Consider the following 23,892-nt stretch of genomic DNA (forward strand, 5'->3'; position numbering starts at 1 on the left):
TCATAGAAAGGAAGAGGTTTGAGTTTCTCTTTTACTCTGTGACCCTGTCACTGGTCATTGTTCAGAATACATAACTTTTTTTTTTTTGAGGCGGAGCCTTGCTCTTTTGCCCAGGCTAGAGTGCAGTGGCATGATCTCAGCTCACTGCAACCTCCGCCTCCTGGGTTCAAGCAATTCTCCTGCCACAGCCTCCCGAGTAGCTGGGACTACAGGCGCACACCACCATGCCTGCCTTATTATTATTATTTTTGTATTATTAGTAGAGACGGGGTTTCACCTTGTGAACGAGGATGGTCTCGATCTCCTGACCTCGTGATCTGCCCACCTCAGCCTCCCAAAGTGTTGGGATTACAGGCGTGAGCCACTGTGCCTGGCCTCATAACTTTTTAGTGGAAAAGGACATGCCAAAAATAGTTGTCTCACCTTTGTGGGTTCAAAAACAGTGTCAGAAAAATCGTGGTTTAATTATTAGCTCAGTTATCCCGATGAAATCAGTTTCATTCTGGCTTTGTTCACTCACCTGTTTACTGTTCATCTTCCTAATGAGTTAATCAGGTAAATTAACTCATAATGACAGAGCGCTCTCTGGGACCGTCTACTAAAGGTTTTCCATCAGTTAAACAGTGAAGCTGGTCAGGTATAAAGGAAGATGAGTCTAGAAGGAGCAAGATAGGATTCAGATAGCATCTGTATTTTGTTGTTCTCTAATGCCGGGTCAGATGCTAAATTATAGAGAAAGAGTAGAGAAGGGACATTCTAGGTCATGTAGTACAGTTGGTTCATTAAAGGGGTTAAAGAAGGATCAGCATGGGCATCAGATAAATATAAGAAGGTTTATTAGTACTGCTCTGGCTCTCTCTGATGTTCATAATAGAATCTTTGGTTTGTAGTTACACAGAGCTCTTAGAAATACAGAGAGAGGGCCAGGCGTGGTGGCTCATGCCTGTAATCCCAGCACTTTCGGAGGCCAAGGTGGGCAGATCACGAGATCAGGAGATTGAAACTATCCTGGCCGACATGGTGAAACCCCGACTCTACTACAAATACAAAAATTAACTGGGAGTGGCCACGTGTGCCTGTAATCCCAGCTACTCAGGAGGCTGAGGCAGGAGAATCGCTTGAACCAGGGAGTTGGTGGTTACAGTGAGCTGAGATTGTGCCTCTGCACTCCCACCTGGTGGCAGAGCAAGATCCTGTCTCAAAAAAAAAAAAAAGAAAAGAAAAATACAGAGAGAGGCCGGGCACAGTGGTGCATCCCTATAATCCCAGCACTTTGGGAGGCTGAGGTGGGAGGATCACTTGAGCCCAGGATTTGAAACCAACCTGGTCAGCATAGTGAGACACTGTCTCTACAAAAAATAAAATATTTAAAAGTTAGCCAGGCGTGGTGACTGGTGATGTGTGCCTGTAGTTCCAACTACTCAGGAGGCTGAGCCAGGAGGATCACCTGAGCCCAGGAGGTTGAGGCTGCAGTGAGCCATGACTGCTGCACCACCCTCTGGCCTGGGTGACAGAGTGAGACCCTGTCTCCAGAAAAAAATTTTTTTAAAGAAGAAATAACAGAGAGATAATAGGGAAATAGTAGTTTGTTAGGATAATAATCAAAGTATCATGTTTTAACTAACCTAAATGCCTGAAAGCTATTACTTTCTCTCATTACTGAGGCTGGGGTGGTCTGTGTGCGATTGAGGGACTGACAACAATGTGTGGTCCCTAGGGGTGGGGAGGGCAATTGGGAATGCTCTGGATCAATGGGTTTTCTTTTTCTAAAACTCTTCAACATGGTTTGGTCTCATTTTCTGTCCTCTCCCTTAATTTCCAGATCGCCTGATGAACCAATTGATAGACCGTATGTATCTTTAAAAATGTTTCCCAATGTCCTACTATTGTTACTAATCTGATGAATTTGTCTGTGAGAGTTCAGTAAAGAGGCATTGTTCTGTAAGTGTGTGTGTGCAGCTTTTCCCAGGTGGGAACGACTCTGTGTCTGCTAGTCAGTGACACACTGATCAGGTGGCCCGTGGGGCTCAGGAGAGTGACCATTAGCATGAGGCTAACCAGCCCTGGGTCACAATCTTGGCCTGCCATTTATGACCGTGTGACCTGAAGTAATTTACTTACCTTCTCTTTGCCCCAGTTTCCTCCTGTGTGAATGGGGCTAGACTTGCCCTTTCTTCCCTCTCTGGCCACTGAGTAGGCCTCTTTGTGCAATGGTGGCACATGGTCAGTCACTTTTTCCTCTCCTGCTGTAAGACACATAATGAAGACACACAGCTGACAGGACATGATAGTGTTAATTAATGCTCTCAAGGATATTAGTTTGACTGGATTGTTTGTTAATTTTATAGCCTTTTAGTTCCTAATCCTGTGGGAGTTGATACTCTTGGTTTTCTAGAAAGAACATAAAAAAAAAACAATAGACAGTATTTAGATATTAAGTAGGAGAAAGATAAAGCATTTAACACTAGATACTCTAAATCTTTTGGTCTGTAAAGTCTTTTAAGACAGTAACTAATATTAATTTAGGAGTTTGAATCTTACACATTGCAAATGATTGATCATGTAGCTTAGACCTCCATGTTTCCTTTCTTGAGACAATTATGTTTTGCTGATTGTTAGAGGAGTGATTAGAGTCAGCAAGAGTCAGCCTGCCATGATCTTCACATGCTACCTGGTAGGACTGTGGGTAGCCTGGGACATACTATTCCCACTGCGAATAATCTAATTGTAATAGCCGCTGCTAAAGTTTTTGAATGCTTACCATGGATCATTTTGCATTTATTGTTCCATAAATTTTTTCAACAGTCTACAACTCTAGTTTTTATAAAACAAGGTCCCAGATCTCACTGGGACAGGTCTACAACTCTACTTTTTATAAAAAATGGTAGGAAGGGCAAGGCAGGTGACATTTTGTAGAGGATCAAACTTCCTAGATCTAGGAAGTTTTGGAGACCCAAGACCTGGGACCAGAACTAGGGCTAGGAATTACCGTGCTTCTCAGGCCACTAGACTATCTTGGCATGTGAGAGGTTTGCTTGTTGCGTCTAATGCTGTGGAGAGCTGACCTGCGGGATCTCACGCCATGGGAAGTGATGGGCATTTGGAACTCACTGTGCCAGAGGAGACTGCCTCTGACTGTGAGAGCATGCAGCCATTTTTTAGTGTTGCTGGTTTGGCCATTTGTTTCCTCCTGGATCTAAGCATGCTGTCTTACCAACAATCAGGAGAAAATAAAACTACCTGTCATGAACTGACATTTGCATCCTATCTTTCTTAAATGTTTTTTTATTTTTTATTTTTTATTTTTGAGACAGAGTCTTGCCTCAGCCTCCCAAGTAGCTAGGACTACAGGTGCCCGCCACTATGCCCAGCTAATTTTTGTATTTTTAGTAGAGACAGGGTTTCACTGTGTTAGCCAGGATGGTCTTGATCTCCTGACCTCGTGATCCACCCGCCTCAGCCTCCCAAAGTGCTGGGATTACAGGCATGAGCCACTGTGCCCAGCCCTTAAATTTTTAAAAAGAATAACTATTTTCTCATTACAAAAGTAAAAAGTCATTTAGAGACTATAGAGTAGTCAGAAGAATCATCCATGGTTCTATCACCTGTCTATAACCACTGTTGACATTTGGGGTATATCCTTCTATTCTTTATTGTGCCTGGCTCACTTTATTTTTCACAAAAATGGAGTTATATATTTCTTATTTTTTTTTTTTTTTGAGACGGAGTCTCATTCTGTCACCCAGGCTGGAGTACAGTGGCACAATCTTGGCTCACTGTAACCTCTGCCTCCTGGGTTCAAGCGATTCTTCTGCCTCAGCGTCCTGAGTAGCTGGGATTACAGGTGTACACCACCACGCCCGGCTAATTTTTTGTATTTTTAGTAGAGATGGGGTTTCACCATGTTGGCTAAGCTGGTCTCGAACTCCTGACCTTGTCATCTGCCTGCCTTGGACTCCCAAAGTGCTGGGATTACAGGTGTGAGCCACCATGCCTGGCCGGAATTATATATTTCTAGTCTAATATTATCAACATGTATGTTTGAGATTATATCTCAACTGCCATTGAAAGGTGTTCTGCAGAGTTTCATAGTTTCTGTACTGTAGGATTCTTTACTACAGAACTTTTGAGTCTTCACTGTACTAATGCACATCATGAATTTCTAAGGAGAAGATAGACTATGTAGGTTTAAAAACTTATTTGACCACAGAAACCCCATTTTTAATTCAACGATTACATCTCTTAGAACACTACGATCCTGCAGAACACCATTTGGGAATCACTGTTGTCCAACATAATTGTTTTCTGAACATTTGACCTTGATAGGATGTTTTATGTATCTTCCTTGTAAGAGAGCACTTTGGTAAATGCATTTTGGTTTTTTGAGACAGAGTCTCACTCTGTCGCCAGGCTGGAGTGCAGTGGTGTGATCTCAGCCCACTGCAACCTCTGCCTCCCAGGTTCAAGCGATTTTCCTGCCTCAGCCTCCCAGATAGCTGGGACTACAGGTGCACGCCACCACGTCCAGCTAATTTTTGTATTTTTAGTAGAGTCGGGGTTTCACCATGTTGGCCAGGATAGTCTCCATCTCTTGACCTCGTGATCCACCCGCCTTGACCTCCCAAAGTGTTGGGATTACAGGCGTAAGCTACCGCACCCGCCTGGTAAATGCATTTCAATACAAAATTTTTGTAGAACAGCTATCTCTCTTCTCAGTTCTTCTACTGATTGCCAGAAAATTGACAGAAGTTTTAGTAGAGTCCTCAGGACATGGAAAACCCAAGGGATATATTTTATATTCCAGTTTTTTCTCCTCTTTTGGTATAATAGAACAGTGTGTATGTGTATGTATCCTTACATACACACAGCTTTACACACACATCTCTATCAATATCTATATGTCATTAACAAAAGAAAAAACCCGAAGTGTCTGAGCCCAAGTTACTTTGTAAAGCTGTCTCTTAATATTTTAAACTTGTATAATTAAAAAAGGAAATTTTTACTTCTATACTTAACATTTGCACTCTCCATTTCCCAGAGCTGATTGCTTCCTATGATTGCCAGATGTATCTAAAGACCTGCATTAACTTTCTGTGAGGTTTAAGGAACAGGCTTTTAGGGCTGTAGATAGTGCTTTCTCTTCAAGTTTCAGTCATAGGAGAGGCTGCTGTAGAGGTCTTGAGAATGCTCTGAAATCATTCTGGTAATACACTAAATCTCCCCATATGAAACTAGGGAACTGTTTTTCATTGCTTGGATTGTCCAGGTGATTAACTTGGTTCCTATTTGGGTCAAAGATATAAACTTAGCCCAAAGAGCTTTAATATTTGGATGGCTTAAAACAAAACGAAACAAAATAAAACTATTATCTACTCCCAACAAAATAGCACTTTCTTTGGGTAGCATGTGGATAAGAGAGTGAAGAGCAGCTAAGACAAGAAGCGATAGAGTTTCCTCTTTCACACTAGAATATCCTGTTGTGCTCTGTAGCATCAGACATCGATGAGTCATCAGTGATGCAGCTGGCCGAGATGGGTTTCCCGCTGGAAGCATGTCGCAAGGCTGTGTACTTCACTGGAAACATGGGTGCCGAGGTGGCCTTCAACTGGATCATCGTTCACATGGAAGAGCCAGGTAGGTGACAAGAAAATGGAATGGCTTTGGAGTCTGATGTGACCCTTAGTGATGCTGAGTCCTGGTCCTTCCAAGGCCCCTGTGGTTGTATCCCTAGAAAATGACTTTACAGTCCCTAATCTGCTGCAGTGGAGGAGAAAGCCAGTTTTTGTCTTTCTTCTTGTTTTTAAAAACAACAGTTTTAGGCCAGGCACGGTGGCTCACGCCTGTAATTCCAGCACTTTGGGAGACTGAGGTGGGCAGATCACAAGGTCAAGAGATGGAGACCATCCTGGCCAACATGGTGACACCCTGTCTCTTCTAAAAATACAGACATTAGCTGGGCATGTTGGTGCGTACCTGTAGTCCTAGGTACTCAGGAGGCTGAGGCAGGAGAATCGCTTGAACGCAGGAGGTAGAGGCTGCAGTGAGCCAAGATCGCACCACTGCACTGCAGCCTGAGTGACGGAGCGAGATTCTGTCTCAAAAAAAAAAAAAAAAAAAAAAAAGCAAGCAGCTTTATTAAGATATAATTCACCCCTTTAAAGTTTATAAGTCAGTGGCAAAAAGACCAATAGAGAGATATGGGATATACTTCCAACTAAGCAATGATGAAAACTTGAAATGGAAACATGGCCGTGAAGAAACGGAAGCTGTTTAGTTAGCTTTTTCTTTTATCTACTTTATTAAGCTATAATGCATATATTCATCTACTTAAAGTGTACATTTCAATAGTTTTCCATAAATTCAGAGTTGTGCAACCATTACCACTATCAAATTTTAGAACATTTTGTACCCTCCAAAAGAAATCTCGTATATATTAGCAGTGACTCCCCGTTTTCCCACTCACCCCAGCCCCTGGCAACCACGAATCTGTTTTCTGGATTTGCCTGTTTTGGAAATTTCATATAAATTGAGTCATATACGATGAGGTCATTTGTGTTTGGTTTCTATCACTTAGCATAATGCTTTCAATCACTTAGCATAATGCTTTCAAGATTCATCTATGTTGTAGTATGTGTCAGTACTTCGTTCCTTTTTATGGTAAAATAATCATCTACTGGGTCGGGTACAGTGGCTCATGCCTGTAATCCCAGCACTTTGGGAGGCTGAAGCAGGAGGATCACTTGAGGTCAAGAGTTCAAGACCAGCCTGGCCAACATGGTGAAACCCCATCTCTATTAAAAATGTAAAAATTTTCTGGGCATGGTGGCGGGCACCTGGAGTCTCAGCTACTTGGGAGGCTGAGGCAGGAGAATTGCTTGAGCCCAGGAGACGGAGGTTGCAGTGAGCCAAGATCATGCCACTGCCCTCCAGCCTGGGCAACAGAGTGAGACTCTGTCTAAAATAATAATAATAATAATAATAATAACAACAACAACAATAATAATAGTCTATAATATGGATATACCACATTTTATTAATCTTTATCAATTCATGGACATTTGGGTTTTTTACATTTTTTGGCTTTTATGAACAATGCTGCTATAAACATTTTTGTGCAAGTTTTTGTGTGGATGGACATTTATTTTTACTTCTCTTGAGTGGAATTGCTGTGTCATATGGTAACTCCATATTTAACTTTTTGAGGAATTACCAAACTGTTTTACATAGTAGTTGAACCATTTTACATTTCCACCAGTAGTGAATGTGAGTTCCAGTTTCTCCATATTGCCACCAACCCTTATTATTATCTTTTTTATCACACCTATCCCAGTGGGTATGAAGTGGTATCTTGTGGTTTTGGTTTGCATTTTCCTAATGACTAATCATGTTGAGCATCTTTTCATATGTTTATTGACTGTTTGTGTATCTTATTTGGAGATATGTCTATTCAAATTCTTCACCCATTTCTAATGAAGTTATCCTTTTATTATTGAGTTCTAAGAGTTCTTTTCAAATTCCAGAGACAAGATATATGAGATATATGATTTGTAATTTTCCCCCCATTCTGGTGTTTTTTCACTTTCTTGATGGTATCCTTTGAAGCACAAAAATGTTTAATTTTGATGAAGTCCAATTTATCTTTTTTTTTCTTTTATCACTTGTGCTTTTTGTGTTGTGAATAAAAAACCACTGCCTAATCCAATGGCAAAAAGACTTACTGTTATGTTTTCTTCTAAGATTATTATAGTTTTAGCTCCTACATTTAGGTCAATGATCCATTTTGAGTTAATTTGGTGTATGATGTGAGGTGAGGGTCTGACTTTATTCTTTTGTATGTGGATATCCAGTTGTCCCAGCATCATTTGTTGAAAATAATGTCCTTTCCCCACTGACTGGTCTTGTTGAAAATCAATTAACCACAGGTATATGGTTTCATTTCTGGAATCTCAATTCTATTTAATTGATCCGTATGTCTGTCTTGATACTAGTACCAGACTGTCCTTTTTTTTTTTTTTTTTTTTTTTTTTAGACAGAGCCTTGCTTTGTTGCCCAGGCTGGAGTGCAGTGGTGCAATCTCAGCTCACTGCAACCTCTGCCTCCTGGGTTCAAGTGATTCTTGTGCCTCAGCCTCCCAAGTAGCTGGATTACAGACGTGCACCACTATGCCCTGCTGATTTTTGTATTTTTAGTAGAAACGAGATTTTGCCATGTTGGCCAGGCTGGCCACGAACTCCTGACCTCAGGCAATCCACCCACCTTGGCCTCCCAAAGTGTTGGGATTACAGGCATGCGCCACTGGGCCTGGCCCAGACTGTCTTGATTATTATAACTTTGCAGAATCATACTTTTCCTTGTTAGTGTTGTTTCAGGACACACACACACAAAAAAAAAAAAAAGAGAAAGAAAAAGGAAAAGACTTGGGTGTGGTTATTTTTCTCAGATTTTGCTGAGCCGCTGACCATGCCTGGTTATGGAGGGGCAGCTTCTGCTGGAGCCTCTGTTTTTGGTGCTACTGGATTGGATAACCAACCTCCAGAGGAAATCGTTGCTATCATCACCTCCATGGGATTTCAGAGAAATCAGGCTATTCAGGCACTACGAGCAACGGTGAGCATGAGAGACTGTGTGTGTGTGTGTGTGTCTGTGTGTGTGTGTGTGTGTGTGAATTTATTTCTGTAAGAGTTGAGATTTTCCAATGTACTTTGATCATTTTGATTCATGTTTGATTCATCCAAATATGAATCTCACCATAGCTCATAAAGATTTATTTGCTTATTGTAAATATAAAGCTAAAATAAATGATTTTCACACAGAGAATTTAAGAATAAGGAGATAACAAATCTGGGGTAATATGAGCAAACTGAAAGAAACTTGATATCATCTTGAATATTTGTTAATGGGTCACAAATTTGACTTGGAGCCTGCTTGTGGCCCTGGAGGAAAGAGGGACACATGAAATTCCATGTTCAGTAAGAAGTCCTTTAGGAGATAGACTGCTTTTCTGATACCAAGACCTTGGGTAAATGTCTCTTAAAAGTCCTCATAAAAAACTGAATGGCTCCTTGGAATTCTCTGCTGCTGTTTCTCTCTGCAGAAAGAGAAGGTTCTTCTGGTAGCCATGAACTTCTTGATATAAAGAAACAAGGGCCAGGCGTGGGGGCTCACACCTGTAATCCCAGCACTTTGGGAGGCCGAGGCGGGCGGATCATGAGGTCAGGAGATCGAGACCATTGTGGCTAACACGGTGAAACCCCGTCTCTACTAAAACTACAAAAAATTAACCGGGCGTGATAGCGGGTGCCCATAGTCCCAGCTACTCCGGAGGCTGAGGCAGGAGAATGGCGGGAAGCGGAGCTTGCGGTGAGCCGAGATTGCGCCATTGCACTCCAGCCTGGGTGACAGAGCGAGACTCCGTCTCAAAAAAAACCAAAAAACAAAAAACAAGGGACCCTGAAACTACAGGGTACACGATTCCCTTCTGCAGTGCTGATATCTGTTTAATATCTAGGGAAAGTACTTAACAAACAAAACAAAACCCATCCTTCCTGGTCACACCATAATCCACTTTTGAGTAGATATCTGCTCTCGATTACTTCTTGCCTATCCTGATGGGGTACCTGCTAGGATCCATTGCTGACAGTGGCTCTTGACTGTTTCATGAGAATGTGGCTGGAACAATCTGTCTCCCTTTAAGATGATTAAAATATCTCAACCAGAATTTGTTTTATGTGGGGTACTTTCTTGTGCTCCACTCATTTTATTTGCCTGACTGTTTCATTAGAGGTTCTACATCTATACAAATTCTTTAACTTGCCAGTGATGTCACAAGCTGAGAAAGATGGAAATATTTTTATGGTCAATTAGTTTGAAGTACATGGAGTTCAATTTAAACAAGTATACTTACCTAATCAGTGTCGTTGTCATTAATCAAGATATTGATCTTGTCTTTACTGGAATTCAAACATTTTACTAACATTCCAGGAGAGAAGGCTCTAACATAGTACCACACTGGCATCCTTCTATTGTTCAAAGTTATCTGCAGAAAATACAGTTGGTAGAGAAGGTAGTGTGTGCAATTAAAGTGGCTTTAGAAAGAGCTGCACTTAAATGCCATAACCTTGGTTATTCCACACCTATTATTATCAGCATCTTCCTGCAGAAAGGCTGAGCTAACATTGAGATAAGCTTTGGAATGCTGATCTGCTGCTTAGAACTGTTTTCCAGTAAATCCAATTACAGATGTCAGCTGGGAGGCTTGCAGAATGCCATGCCAACTGAACGTGCCTGTCATGCAGAGTCAGAGCTTCTTACTCAGTGGCACTTAGGACTAATGAATTCAGGCCTCCTTCCCTATCTGCTTGACATCTAGTTGAAATGGTCAGGACATAGTGAGGTCTGAGGCTGCATGCATTGTAAAAATGTGTGTTTCTTTTTTGTTGTTAGAATAATAACCTGGAAAGAGCACTGGATTGGATCTTTAGCCACCCTGAGTTTGAAGAAGACAGTGATTTTGTGATTGAGATGGAGAATAACGCCAATGCAAACATTATTTCTGAGGCCAAGCCTGAAGGACCTAGAGTCAAAGATGGATCTGGAAGTAAGTTCTTGCCTTAGAGGCTGTCTGAACAGTCAGGACTATACATTCAGCTCATGCCCTTCCCTCCCACCATGACATATTCAAGCCTTTGCCATCATTCAGAAGTTAGCACAGATCCCATCTTCTTCGTTTTTTTTTTTTTTTTCTTTTTGAGACTGAGTCTCACACTGTTGCCACACGGGAGTGCTGTGGCATGATCTCGGCTCACTGCAACCTCCGCCTCCCAGGTCCAAGCTATTCTCCTGCCTCAGCCTCCCGATTAGCTGGGATTACAGGCATGCGCCACCACACCCAGCTAATTTTTGTATTTTTAGTAGAGACAGGGTTTCACCATGTTGGCTAAGCTGGTCTTGATCTCCTGACCTTGTGATACGCCTGTCTCAGCCTCCCAAAGTGCTGGGATTACAGGCATGAGCCACCGTGCCTGGCCGGATCCCATCTTCTTAGAAATGGTGCAGTTTGCCACTTTGCATAGGCCCCGGTGATCTGATAAAGTCATGTCAGAATCATGTTGCTTGGTCATGTGTGTGTCCCTAAATTTAGGGCCAACTTTGATTTTGTCTGTTCCTTTGAGGTAAAATTTCTTCATGGACCATGGGAGCTTTTGTCAAAAAGGGAACATTTGTTTTCATGGTAGTGTTTTTTGAGTAGTAGCAAAGTGGTCTCATCCTTGATCATATCCTTAACTCATACCAACTACTGATAATATCCTGAAGGGTTGTCTCAGGATGATAGGAAGAGGTGCCATAGGCTGTTGTTCTGCCTTTTAATAGTAAACACTTATGTATGTCACTGTGTGCCATGCAGTGTTCTAAGCACTTTGCATATCAACACTCATGTAATCCTCACTACAACTGATTTTACAGGTGAGAAAAATAGAAGCACAGAGAGGTTGGGTACCTTGCCAAAGGCCACACAGCTCTTAAGAGATGGAACCAAGATTCAAATGCAGAATCCTTGTTCTTTTTTTTTTTTTTTTTTTGAGATGGAGTCTCACTCTGTCGCCCAGGCTGGAGTGCAGTGGCTGGATCTCAGCTCACTGCAAGCTCCGCTTCCCGGGTTTACGCCATTCTCCTGCCTCAGCCTCCCGAGTAGCTGGGACTACAGGCGCCCGCCACCTCGCCCGGCTAGTTTTTTGTATTTTTAGTAGAGACGGGGTTTCACCATGTTAGCCAGGATGGTCTCGATCTCCTGACCTTGTGATCCGCCCATCTTGGCCTCCCAAAGTGCTGGGATTACAGGCTTGAGCCACCGCGCCTGGCCAGAATCCTTGTTCTTAACCGTTGTGATATCCTGCTTCTTGGGCTGTCATTGCCTTTAGAGTAATGTTCAGGCTCTTTAACTTGGCCATTCAGCACCTCCTCCAGTCAGATCCCAGGCCACCTGGTCTCCCAGTGTCACTTCTATACTCTCTATACCTGCAGCTGGGATGCCTGGGACTATAGCCACACTCTTAACCAACTCAGCTGTCAACAACTCTCTTCTCAACCTGCAGGTGTTTGCTCAGGTTAACCCCTATTTTTGAAATGAACCTTCTCTCCTGTCACTGCACACTAAAATTCTCATCACTATTTAGAACTTGACCACAGATTCCATTTCTCTGGACTGCCTTCCTAGATCCTTACTGAGTAAATAACAATTGTATTTAACTAAATCTACACTAGCAGCATTTGTTCCTATAATCATATAGTGGCAGATCTACTCATTAATCTTCTTTCCAGACCTAATATGTACGTATTGATATAGAGCTAGAGAGAGATGGTAGGAGGGAACTTTCTTCTTTTTTTTAAAATATAAAATAGGAATTTCATCACTGAAACTGTTTCAATGCCAACGGGATAAGAAAAGGATGAGATGTAGTTCTCCCAATTTCAATTTCCGTATTCATTTAAAGTATCTAGTATTACTTTGCAAAAATTACTAGCTTACCTAAAATATTTAAAGCTATAACAGACAGGTTACTCAATAATGCATGAGCAGGATTTATCACGTATTACACGTCCATCAGTTCACTGCTTCATTGATTTTCCATAATGGACTTTTCCCTGGAGAGGATGAGTCCTTGCAGAAGGAATTAACCACAAGGTGGGGCTATTGTAAAGCTGCCAAGGTTTGGCTGTAGAGGGAAGGCAGGTCTGATCTTTAGGGTTTCCTTTCCTCTGGAGCTTGGAGGCAGCAGCCACTCTCTCACAGATGGTCAGGAATGATAAAGAACAGCCACATCATCTCCTCAGGGCTTCCTCTACCTCAGAGTGATCTGTAGATATTCCTGCCACAGCTGGATTTTGAGGTGCATCCTTTAAGGCACGATGGGTCAAACCCCAAGGATTGTGGGTGAGGGTAGCGAAGGAGCACTATGAGATGCACTTAGAAATCGCATGCAAGATATGCAGGATAGAAAGGCAGTAGTAGATGAAACATTTAACTATTAAGACAGAAAAGCAGAAACCTAATTTGCCAAATGCATTTTGAGTTTGATTTTACAGAACCACAAATGTTTTCAAAGTAGCTTCCCCAGCACTGTGCCTGGCCCATGGTGAGTGATCAGGAAATAACTGATTGAATGAAGAATTAAATGAATGCCAGGAGGTAACAGACTTTGGCACTATTTTTGCTGCTTCCACAAAGTACCATATAGAGGGATTGGCTGTGTACTACTGTGTTACATTGCATGAATCAAAGGGAGGGAAAAACATGACTTCCTGTACTTTACTATATTAGCACCCAAACTCATGTTGTGAGTTGTTGCTTTCTTTTTCCTTTGTAAATTAACAATTTATATTGAAGGATATATATTAATTTTAGCAACTTGAGAAAATATAGATATATATTTATCTATATAGATAAAAGACAAAATTAAAAATTACAATCCTACTCCCCAGCAATTACCACAAAATAATGTTTTGTTTATATTCTCTAGACCTTTTTAGACAAATGTATAAAAATGAATATAGATCCATAGAAGTGTAAAATATGACATTCTATTCTATACATTGCTATTTTGTGACTTGTTTTTCCTTTAATGTAATTAACATGTAATTAACATGTGATTAGGCTGTGATTAGGCTGTGAGTTATGTAGTTGTACATGTATAGAAATCTATATTGTTGAACATATATTAACAATATTCTATTATAAACATGTACCATAATTTATATACCTAATTCTAGGTTAATTAAGTATCATTTAAATAAAATACCACATTATTACAGAAAGAGTTTCAAATAATGAAGATATTTCCACATTCAGAAGATGACCACTATGATTTTTAAATAAAGAGTTTCTTTTTTTTTTTTGAGACAGAGTCTTGCTCTGTTCCCCAGGCTGGAGTGCAGTGGCGGGATCTCAGCTCACTGCATCCTCCGCCTCCTGGGTTCAAGTGATTCTCATGCCTCAGCCTGTAACTGGGATTACAGGCGTGCACCACCATACCTGGCTAATTTTTTGTATTTGTAGTAGAGATGGAATTTTGCCATGTTGCCTAGGCAGGTCTCGAACTCCTGAGCTCAGGCAGTCTGCCCGCCTCTGGCTCCTGAAGTGTTAGGATTACAGGTGTGAGCCACTGTGCCCAGCCAAATAATGAGTTTCTTAAAGGATGAATTTAATTCACAGAAGTACCGCACATGCCTAATGTAATCCCTATCCAGGGAATAAAAGCTTGTTCAGCATTTTCTTCCTTCCATCCCTTCCTTCTTTCCTTCTTCTACTAAAAATAATATTGTGATAAACAGCCTTGGGCCTTCATTTCATTATGTCGTTAGGGTAAGTTTCTGGAAGGGAATTTTGTGAGTGAAAAATACGTATTTTTAAGGTTTTAATGCAGATTACCATCACATGACCCTCCACAAACACAACAGGGGGGCCACATCCTGGTCACACTGGTGACTCTTCTGTTTGCCCAGCCTTCCCCAGCAGTGCTGTTGGGTTGAGCGCTTTTTATATTTTTTGTATCTTTGTTGCCTAGGTATTTTTCTTCTTGTGTTAACAGCTTCTTTATTTCCTTTGGCCAGTTTCTCACTTTTATTGAGGTTGTCAGCTTTCTTTTATTGATTTTTATGAGAGTTTCATGTACTGTAGATTAGTTTGGGAATACCTAATCACTTTACAATATTGAGTTTTTCTAGCTAGAAACATATGCTTCTCCTTTGATTTATTCACCCCTTCTCTAACTCTTGCAAAGCTGTATGGTTTTCTTCATAACTATGCTGGGCGTTTCTAGTTTAGTTGTGTCTCAAAATTATATTTTCAGTGTTACTTATGAATAAAAATTTTCCCTATAATATATTAAACATTACTGCTGCTAAATTATATAAAGTTACCGATTTTGTAATTGGCCGTTCTCTAGGGGTTTGACTGGCATTACATCAAATTTATAGGTTAACCTGGGAAGATGTGTGTTCTGTTTAGCTAGGTTGTTTAAATTCCCAAGTCATTTCTTTTTACTTTTTCTGGTTGGTGAATTGACTGAGATATTTGACTTGATAATTTTTTTTGTTTGTTTTTTGAGATGGAGTCTCGCTCTGTCGCCAGGCTGGAGTGCAGTGGCGCCATCTCAGCTCACTGCAGCTTTGTACTCCCTGGTTCAAGTGATTCTCCTGCCACAGCCTCCTGAGCAGCTAGGATTATGGCACGCGCCACCATGCTCAGCTAACTTTTGTACTTTTTTTAGTAGAGACAGGGTTTCACCATGTTGGCCAGGATGGTCTCGATTTTCTGACCCTGTGATCTGCCCGCCTCGGCCTCCCAAAGTGCTGGGATTACAGGCGTGAGCCACCTTGTCCGGCTGAGAATATTGAATACAATTAAAGGGTAGGGGTAATTGGTGTTTGAGGAACCAAAACAAACAATGTAAAAACAACCTGTTTTCAGGGTTTTAAGTGGCAGAAAGTCCAAGATAAATCTGTCTAAGCAAAAAGGGAAATATTTTCTCATGAAGGCTGACAAGTCCTGGGGGCACTGGGCTGTAGGCCTGCCATGATTCAGGACTCAAAGTCTTTTAGCTGGATGGGCCCCTTGGCTCTGCTTCCTCTACGTTGGTTCCAGTCCCAGACAGGCTCTCCCTAATGGCACAAGATGGCTGCAGCACCTCCCACAACTATATCTTTCCAAGTTAAAATCTAGCCGAGTCTTGTCCCAGAGTTCTCAGCAAAGGTCCTGAGAGCCTGAGACTATGAGACTCCGTCATGTGCCCTGTCCTACTCCAAGTCACTGAGGCAGGTTGACTCAGGCCCGCGTTATGGGCCTCACTCCTAGAATCCGAGCAGGGAGACATCTTCCATCCGAGCTGAGAAGGGATGGGTTGATCTCCTTCAAGCACTGGTTCAAGTGTGGTTCCAAGCGGTAGAATCAGCTTCACCTGAGAACTTCTTAGGAATTATAGGGCCCAACTTCAGACCTGCTGAGTTGGGAGCTCTGGGCGAGGCCCAGTAATCGGTGTTTTAACAGGACATCCAGGTGGTTCTGATGCAGCTGAAACTTGAGAATTACCACCTTAAAAGCAGTGTTAGGTTACTATTGCTTTAAGAAGGAGGGGCGTGGCTACTTGGGACACCGTCACACCAGGTTAACACTGAAATAATAAGGTAGGTGTTACGAAGTGGAAAAAAGTGATTATTACAAAGATAGGGATTAAAGAAGCACTTGTATCAAATTTTTCCTTTTGGGAATATGTTAATTAAAAATCACTGTTTCCATTTTTCTGAATGAGGAAGTAATGCTATTGCATGAAACGATTATTTAAATGTCATCTAATTTGTTTAAAAGGGTTAGGGCTATTAACACTTGATGAAATAGTGGCTGTCATTTACTGAATGCCTCCTCTGTGCCAGGCACTTCCTTGACCACTTTTCCTTCACTGCTTGTAGGGAGGTATTCTGATGAGGAAATGGTGACAAGCTAAGTGGTTTGCTAGTGGTAGAACCCGGTTAGAATTCAGGCCTGTCTGATTTTGAAGGCTATGCAGTTTTTCCTTTATCCCCGATTGAGTCATCTTATTTCACATTTTGTATTGGAATGGAGGCGAGAGTCTATTTTCTACCATGTTCTGCACATTTTAGGGCTAGCACCTAACTTTCTGTTGAGTTTTTTAAGACTTCAAAGCTGGAAATCAGGCCGTCACTCTGACCTATCTGGGCTTCTGCTATGTGCAAAATCATTTCTGTTTTCATGTTTCACTTAATGAGCATTTAATTTTTCTTAAGAACTCACTGATTGCCAACGTAATTAACATGTGATTAGGCTGTGATTACTCAGAACCTGCTCCGCCTCCTTCAGCCACTTTGCTGTAATGGTTTAGATGTCTCTGACGCTGCTGAGATTTTCCAGCCGGGGAGCAGAGAGACATTCATTTGCATAACGCTGGGATTTCTAAGGTGCTGAGCTGCCTGAGGAACACCACCCGGAAGAGGATCTGGAGGGCGAAAGGTACAGCTCCCCGGGAAGCTAAGCGCCAGTGGTCTGCTTGAAAGTCACGTAGACTTACTTCATGCCACTGGTGCTAATTCTCTTCCCACTTAGCGCTTGTTGCGGTTCCTAATTTTTTCCGCGGTGCTATTGAAAGTTAAGAGGCAGCCACTCTTGAGTAAACTAATTTACAGTGAAGTATAAATGATTGAGAACTATTAGACTTGGGAGGAAGTGTTTGCCTTTTGGAGCATTCGGCATTGTAACAGAGAGATTGGTAATTTTGAGCTGGCTAGGGTTGGGGGAAGCAATTTGTAGACCCTTTACAATTTTGTTGCTATCAGCTGCCTTCCAATATTACTGATTTACCTAGGTCTGTTTCTCTTTTCGAGAATTTAGAAGTTTCTGAAAGTTCCAAATATTCCTCCCTTCCACACTGTTTTTTTCTCAGAGCGGGCAAGAGGGAAAGGGAAATCAAGCTGTGGGAGATTGAACTTGTATATTACGCTTGATGTAGTTTGGATGTTTGTCCCCTCCAAATCTCATGTTGATATGCAAACCCCAGTGTTGGAGGTGGGACCTGGTGGGAGATATTTGGGTCATGGGAGTGGTTGCTTCATGAATACCTTGTGGGGAAAAGCATATCCCAGATAAATACCCAGATATTGGGTGCTTATAAGGCAAATGTTAGTGAGTTGGCAATTTTATTTCCCCTGCTCTGTACAGAGGGAGTTAGAGACACGCAGTGACACAAATTAATCAAGTAAAGAGCATTGGATGAGAACCCAGTTTATCTCACCAGAAGACTGCAGTGCCTCTGGGTCTTGATAGTTGTTTTAGGGAGTCTTTTGGTGCCTCTGTGTTCTGAGCACTCTCTGTGGACTAAATAATGCATCGTGCCCTGATGAGATACTACTGCTTTGTATATATTTTAGATGTTATAATGGCTTATACAAATAAATTCATTTAAAGACACTTCTGAATCCAGAGTTGCTTTTGGTCATGACACTTCTTAAAGCATAACTTTCCAAAAGGCAAGATCATGACTTTCAGGTAAGTGTAAAATGAACACCTATCACAGATTTAAAAAAAACTCATTAATTAATGAGAGAATCAGTCAGATGTTATTACCGGTTTAAAAGCATTTGTGAAGCTGGGATATTTAAAGACAATTTTAAAAAGAAATGTTAGGATGAGATTGCCAGGTTAGATTTAAAATTAGTCAGTGTCTTTCAGGACCATAAATTCTTGAAATAATTATTTTACCAGTTTATACCCCAATTTATAAATCTGTACATCCTTGAGGATATGTGTTCTACTAGACAGAATTTTTTCATGTCTTTACTAGATAAAAATCTGCAAGTTAGCAAGTAACACCACTAAGTATGAGATCTTTAATCTGTAGTGTATTAGTAGTTTTATAGTCTTTGCTGTAAGAGAATACCTGAGACTGGGTAATTTATATAAAAAATAAAGAGGTTTATTTGGCTCACAGCTCTTCAGAGTATACAAGAAGCACAGTGCTGGATCTGCTTCTGAAGAGGCCTTAGGAAGCTTTCAGTCAGCGGAAGGCAAAGGAGGAGCAGGCGTGTCACATGGTGAGGAGAGAACAAGCGAGAAAAGAAGAGGTGTCATGCTGTTTTTTTAAACAACCTCCTCTCCCATGAACTAATAGACTGAGAACTCACTCATTACCACGGGAGGGCACCAAGATATTCATGAGGGATCTACCCCCGTGACCCAAATACCTCCTACCAGGTCCCACCTCCAACATTGGGGGTAGTATTTCAACATGAGATTTGGAGGGGACAAATATCCAAACTATATCAAGTAGTAAATAGTGAGATGAACTGAGTTCATCCCTACCAGCAACATTTTTCTCTAATGAACCAGATAATAAATATTTCAGGTTTTGTGGGCCATATACATGTCTGTCTCATATTCTTCTCCCCATTCTTCTCCTTGGCAGTACAAAAGCAGGATGTGGGCCAGATTTGGCTAATGGGTCACTTGCCAATCCCTCCCCTAGATCATCTTTGGGTGGCCTTTCCTCTATATGACATTGAAAGGGTATGCTGCCTGCCTCTTTTACCTTCCAAGTTTCATAAACTTTTTTTAAACAGTCCTTTCTCAAATAACAAAATCAAAGAGTACAATTGCTGTTAGGTTGGGTAGGGATGTTAGTGGCAACATTTGATATTTAAAAATCTTCTTATTAGCAAGGTTGGGGAGATTTTCCTGGAGTTCAAAAAGGACAAGTTTTGTGGGGAGGAGGAATGTTAGTTTCAGGCACAGTTTAATTCTGTCCATTTGGAGGGACACTGTCCACTAGATGTGAGACATAGTGGTTTTGTCAATTTTGTCTAATTCTTCCAGGTACTTTGAAGGTTTTTCTGTTGAAAGTCAACATTTTTGAAATGTTAGAAATTCCTTTTTAAGTAAATAGAAAAGGCAGCTTGAGACGAGATAAGCATTTCAAAATTTTGACTTTCAACAGAAAAACTTAAATATTTCTTAGTGTGTGTTTTTTGGAGTGTGTTTTAGAGTGCTGGTTTTTTGTGTTTTTTTTTGGGAGGACATCTCTGGGAACTTAGAGAAGAATCAACAGTAGTTTCTCTCTCTGGTGAATTCACCTTGATTTTCTCTTTGGAGACAAATATAAATTGAGATTTATTACCTGTTTAATTTTTGCAAATGTGTTGAGAGAGATTCTCTTTTGTTGTTGTTTCCAGCAGGAGGTCATGAATAATGCATGGAGCAGTTGCTTATATTGATAAACATGGTTAATTTAAATAATAGGACTAAGATTTATGCTAACCTTTTAAATTTTATTTTTGTGGTTCTGAGTATGTACATGAGTTGTTTTTAAACAAAGAGAGGAAAATGCTTTTGGGGGGGCTTAGTGACATGTTTGGATATATTGGGGTGTATGGATTTGTCCTTTGTATCTGTCTGGTCAACCCATTGGCTGTGTTGGTATCTGTGCTGTGTTTCATTGATGTGACCCTGTCTTATGGTGAGAAGTGCTCAGGAAACACTCTGTTGAATTGTTGAAGCCATTGTTTTGCAGGACATCCTTGTGGGGAAAAGCCTTGGTTGGGGTATTGTATCCTCTCTCTCTCTTTTTTGTTTTTTGAGACAGGGTCTCACTCTATCGCCCAGGCTGGAGTACAGTGGTGTGATCTGGGCTCACTGCAGCCTTGACTCCCTGGGCTCAAGCAATTCTCCCACCTCTGTCTCCAGAGTAGCTGCGACTACAGGTGCACACCACCATGCCTGGCTAATTTTTTTTGTATTTGTAGCGATGGGGTTTTGCCCTGTTGCCTAGGCTGGTCTCAAACTCCTGAGCACAAGCAATCTACCCATCTTGGCCTCCCAAAGTGCTGAGATTACAGGCGTTTGCCACCATGCCTGGCCTGTATCCTCTCTTCATTTCATGAAAATTCTTAGAGAGCAGCCACATTTTTGGGAGAGCAGCACTCTATCTCTTAAATTGAAGATTAGGAATATGATATAGAATTAGTCCAAAAGGGCTTAAAAAGCCAACAGGGGCCAAGAAACACAAGGATCTCAGTTCACTCCCTTTCTTGCTTACACAGGGAGGTAAAGGTGGGTTCTTAGTGTGGGAGACAGAACTGGAGGACAGACAAGGGTAAGGTGCCTGGGTCACTGTTTCAAAAAATAAATACCAGGCAAAATGATTATCATTTTCAACTGTTTTTGCCTGGCTTCTGATTTCAGACCTGGGATTCTTTTCTTTTTTTTTTCAGTTGATGTGATAGCTAGCAACAGAAATTCAGTTAATTAAGGGAAAGGCAATCTTCTCTGATTCATTTCTGATTAAATAATTATTTCACCAGTTTATACCCCAATTTATGCTTTGGTAAGAGGTTTACAAAAATATATACTCTATAAGAAGATATAAAAACAAGTGAGGAAATGAAGTGGAAGGAGTCATTCCTTCATTCACTCATTTATTTATACATTTAACAGATACTTATTGAGTACCTACAGTGTGCAAAGCACTGTTCTCTGTGCCTGGAATATTTCAGTAAACAAAGCAAACTCCCTGTCCTTATGGAGCCTATTCTAGCCTGGGGTAAAAGGTGATAGACAATAAATACATGCACAAGTAAGGATGTGACATAGCAGCTGGGCACGGTGGCTCACACCTGTAATCCCAGCATTTTGGGAGGCCAAAGTGGGTGGATTACCTGAGGTCAGGCATTTGAGACCAGCCTGGCCAACGTGGCGAAACCCCATCTCTACTAAAAATACAAAAAAATTAGCCAGGCATAGTGGTACGTGCCTGTAGTCCCAGCTATTTGGGAGGTTGAGGCAGGAGAATCGTTTGATTCCGGGAGGCAGAGGTTGCAGTGAGCCAAGATCACGCCATTGCATTCCAGCCTGGGTAACAAGGGCGAAACTCCGTCTCAAAAAAAAAAAAAAAAAAAGAATGCAACATAGTAGGTGTTACTTTCTGCGGTATGGACAGGAAAGCAGGATAAGGGAAACGGGAGCAACAGGAGTGAGGGCAGGGGTGGAAGGAGAGTTACTGTTTATAAGGAAGGTTCAGGAAGGCCTCTCTGATGAGGTGACATTTGGACCTGAGATCTCAATGAAGTGACGAGTGAGTCACATGACATCTGAAAAAAGAGAGTTTCAGAAAGAAAGAGCAGTAGGTACAGTAGGTATAAAGGCTTGAAGGTTTAAAGCTTGAAGGACAGGTCTTGCCAAGCATGTTTGAGGAGCAGCCAGGAGGCCAAGGTAGCTGGAGCAGAATAAGGGGGATGAGGGGAGGAGGTAAGGGGATTTCATAGGCCTCTGCAAGAGTGAGATTTTACTCAGAGATACAGGGAGCCACTGGAGGGTGTTGGGGGCAGAGTAATGACCACAATTTGACTTCCATTAAAAAAAAAAGACTAATGGGCCTGGCGTGGTGGCTCATGCCTGCAATTCCAGCACTTTGGGAGACCGAGATGGGCAGATCATGAGGTCAGGAGACCGAGACCATCCTGGCTAACATGATGAAACCCTGTTTCTACTGAAAATACAAAAATACACCAGACACAGTGGCACATGCCTGTAATCCCACTTGGGAGGCTGAGGTAGGAGAATCGCTTGAAGCCAGGAGACGGAGGTTGCAGTGAGCCGAGATCGCGCCACTGCACTCCAGACTGGGTGACAGAGTGAGACTCCATGTCAAACAACAACAACAACAGAAAAAGAGAACAACAGAGTGCAGCCAGAAAGGCAGCCGCCCCCTCGCACGTTCATGGGGAACCTGGTGCTAAACCATTGGTAGACGACCTGCTTCTGGGTTGGGGTTTTCTATGTAGCAGAGCAGCTCCCTCTCTGCAATCTATTGAAAGTCAGCCCTTGACATAAGGGTTTGAGAAAAAAGAGAAAAAAGAAAGAAAGAAAGAGAGAGAGAGAAAGAGAGAGAGACAGAAAGAAAGGAAGAAAAAGAGAAAGAAAGAAAAAGAAAGAAAGAAAGGAAAGAAAGAAAGAGAAAGAAAGAAAGAAAGAAAGAAAGAAAGAAAGAAAGAAAGAAAGAAAGAAAGAAAGAAAGAAAGAAAGAAAGAAAGAAAGAGAAAGAAAGAAAACCACTCTGGCAACTATGGTGAGAATAGTTGGTGGGGGAAAGGGAGGAAGCAGGGAGTCCAATTAAGAGGCCATTGTAATAATTCAGATAAGATATGATGGTGACTTGGATGGGGAGTTACAAGTGGAGATTGTATGAAGCCTTTGGATTCTGGATACAGGATTTGCTGATGGATCGGACTTCATCTTGCTGATAAAGAGTGTGAGAGAGAAGGCAAGATTTTGTCCTGAGTTACTGGAAGAATGGAATTGCCATTGACTGAGATAGATAAGGCTGAGGGGAGAATGATCAGCAAACTAGGAATGGAAGTGATCTTTCTCAACCTGATAAAATGTATCTACAAAAACCCCACAGTTCACCTTATACTTAATGTGAAAGACTGAATGCTTTCCTCCTAAGATTAGGAAGAAGATAAAGATGCCCCTCTTGACATTTCTGTTTAACATTGTACAGGAGGTTCTAGCCATTGCAATTAGGCAAGAAAAAGAAGTAAAAGTTATCTGGATTATCAAGAAAGAAGTAAAACTGTCTCTATTTGCAGATGACATGATCTTATATATAGAAAGTCCACAGGAATCGACTACAAAACAATTAGAACTAACAAATGAGTTCACCAAGGTTGCAGGAAACAAGATCAGTATACAAAATTCAATTCTATTTCTATACACTAACAATGAACATTCCAGAAATGAAATTAAAAAAACAATATCATTTACTGCCATAAGACTACATGACATCAGCCACAGACAGTGAGAGAGAGAGAGAGAAAGAGAGTCTGGGTAGAGGGGGGAAGAAGAAGGTTTGAACCCCAGATCACCAAAATTCAAAGGTCAGGGAGATGAAGGGAAGCAGTAAGGCGGTAAGGCAGCTGGACAACCAAGAGAGTCATGTCCTGGAGGCAAGTATTTGAGAACAGAGGAGGTGATCAACAGTATGTGATGCTGCTGAAGAGTGAGTAAGATGAGGACTGGGGATTGACAACTGAGTAAGTTGAATGAGCCTGAGTGAAAAGCAAGAGAGAAAGAATGAGAGACAGAGGAGTAGGAGAAAAGCTCTGTCCAGAACCAATACTTTTTTTGGAAAATGTAGTAAAAGTGGAGCACTAGCAAAATCAATATGCAAGCCCATTTTTTTCCTTATTAAATTCAGTGGACATGCATTTTACTCTCAATTACTCTAAAGTCTTGTAAATGTGCACTCTCAGTTTCCATACTATCTCATTGTAGTCTGTAACAGTTTGCTGAGTGGACTGGTACTTGTCCATGGAAGCCACTTTGGCAACATGAGC

At 41.4% G+C, this 23,892-nt stretch overlaps 1 protein-coding gene across 1 annotated transcript in view; it reads left to right on the forward strand.

The window, feature by feature from the left end:
* Positions 1-23,892, forward strand: part of LOC105489963 (ubiquitin specific peptidase 13) — a 130,402-nt gene that overhangs the window by 103,321 nt on the left and 3,189 nt on the right. The window contains exons 16-19 of the mRNA XM_011755135.3: positions 1,823-1,849; positions 5,491-5,634; positions 8,441-8,607; positions 10,444-10,597. Coding sequence (XP_011753437.1) covers positions 1,823-1,849; positions 5,491-5,634; positions 8,441-8,607; positions 10,444-10,597 — 492 coding nt within the window. The remainder of the gene's footprint in view (positions 1-1,822; positions 1,850-5,490; positions 5,635-8,440; positions 8,608-10,443; positions 10,598-23,892) is intronic.

Source organism: Macaca nemestrina, chromosome 2, assembly GCF_043159975.1.
Source record: "Macaca nemestrina isolate mMacNem1 chromosome 2, mMacNem.hap1, whole genome shotgun sequence".
In the NCBI taxonomy this organism is placed as follows: domain Eukaryota; kingdom Metazoa; phylum Chordata; class Mammalia; order Primates; family Cercopithecidae; genus Macaca; species Macaca nemestrina.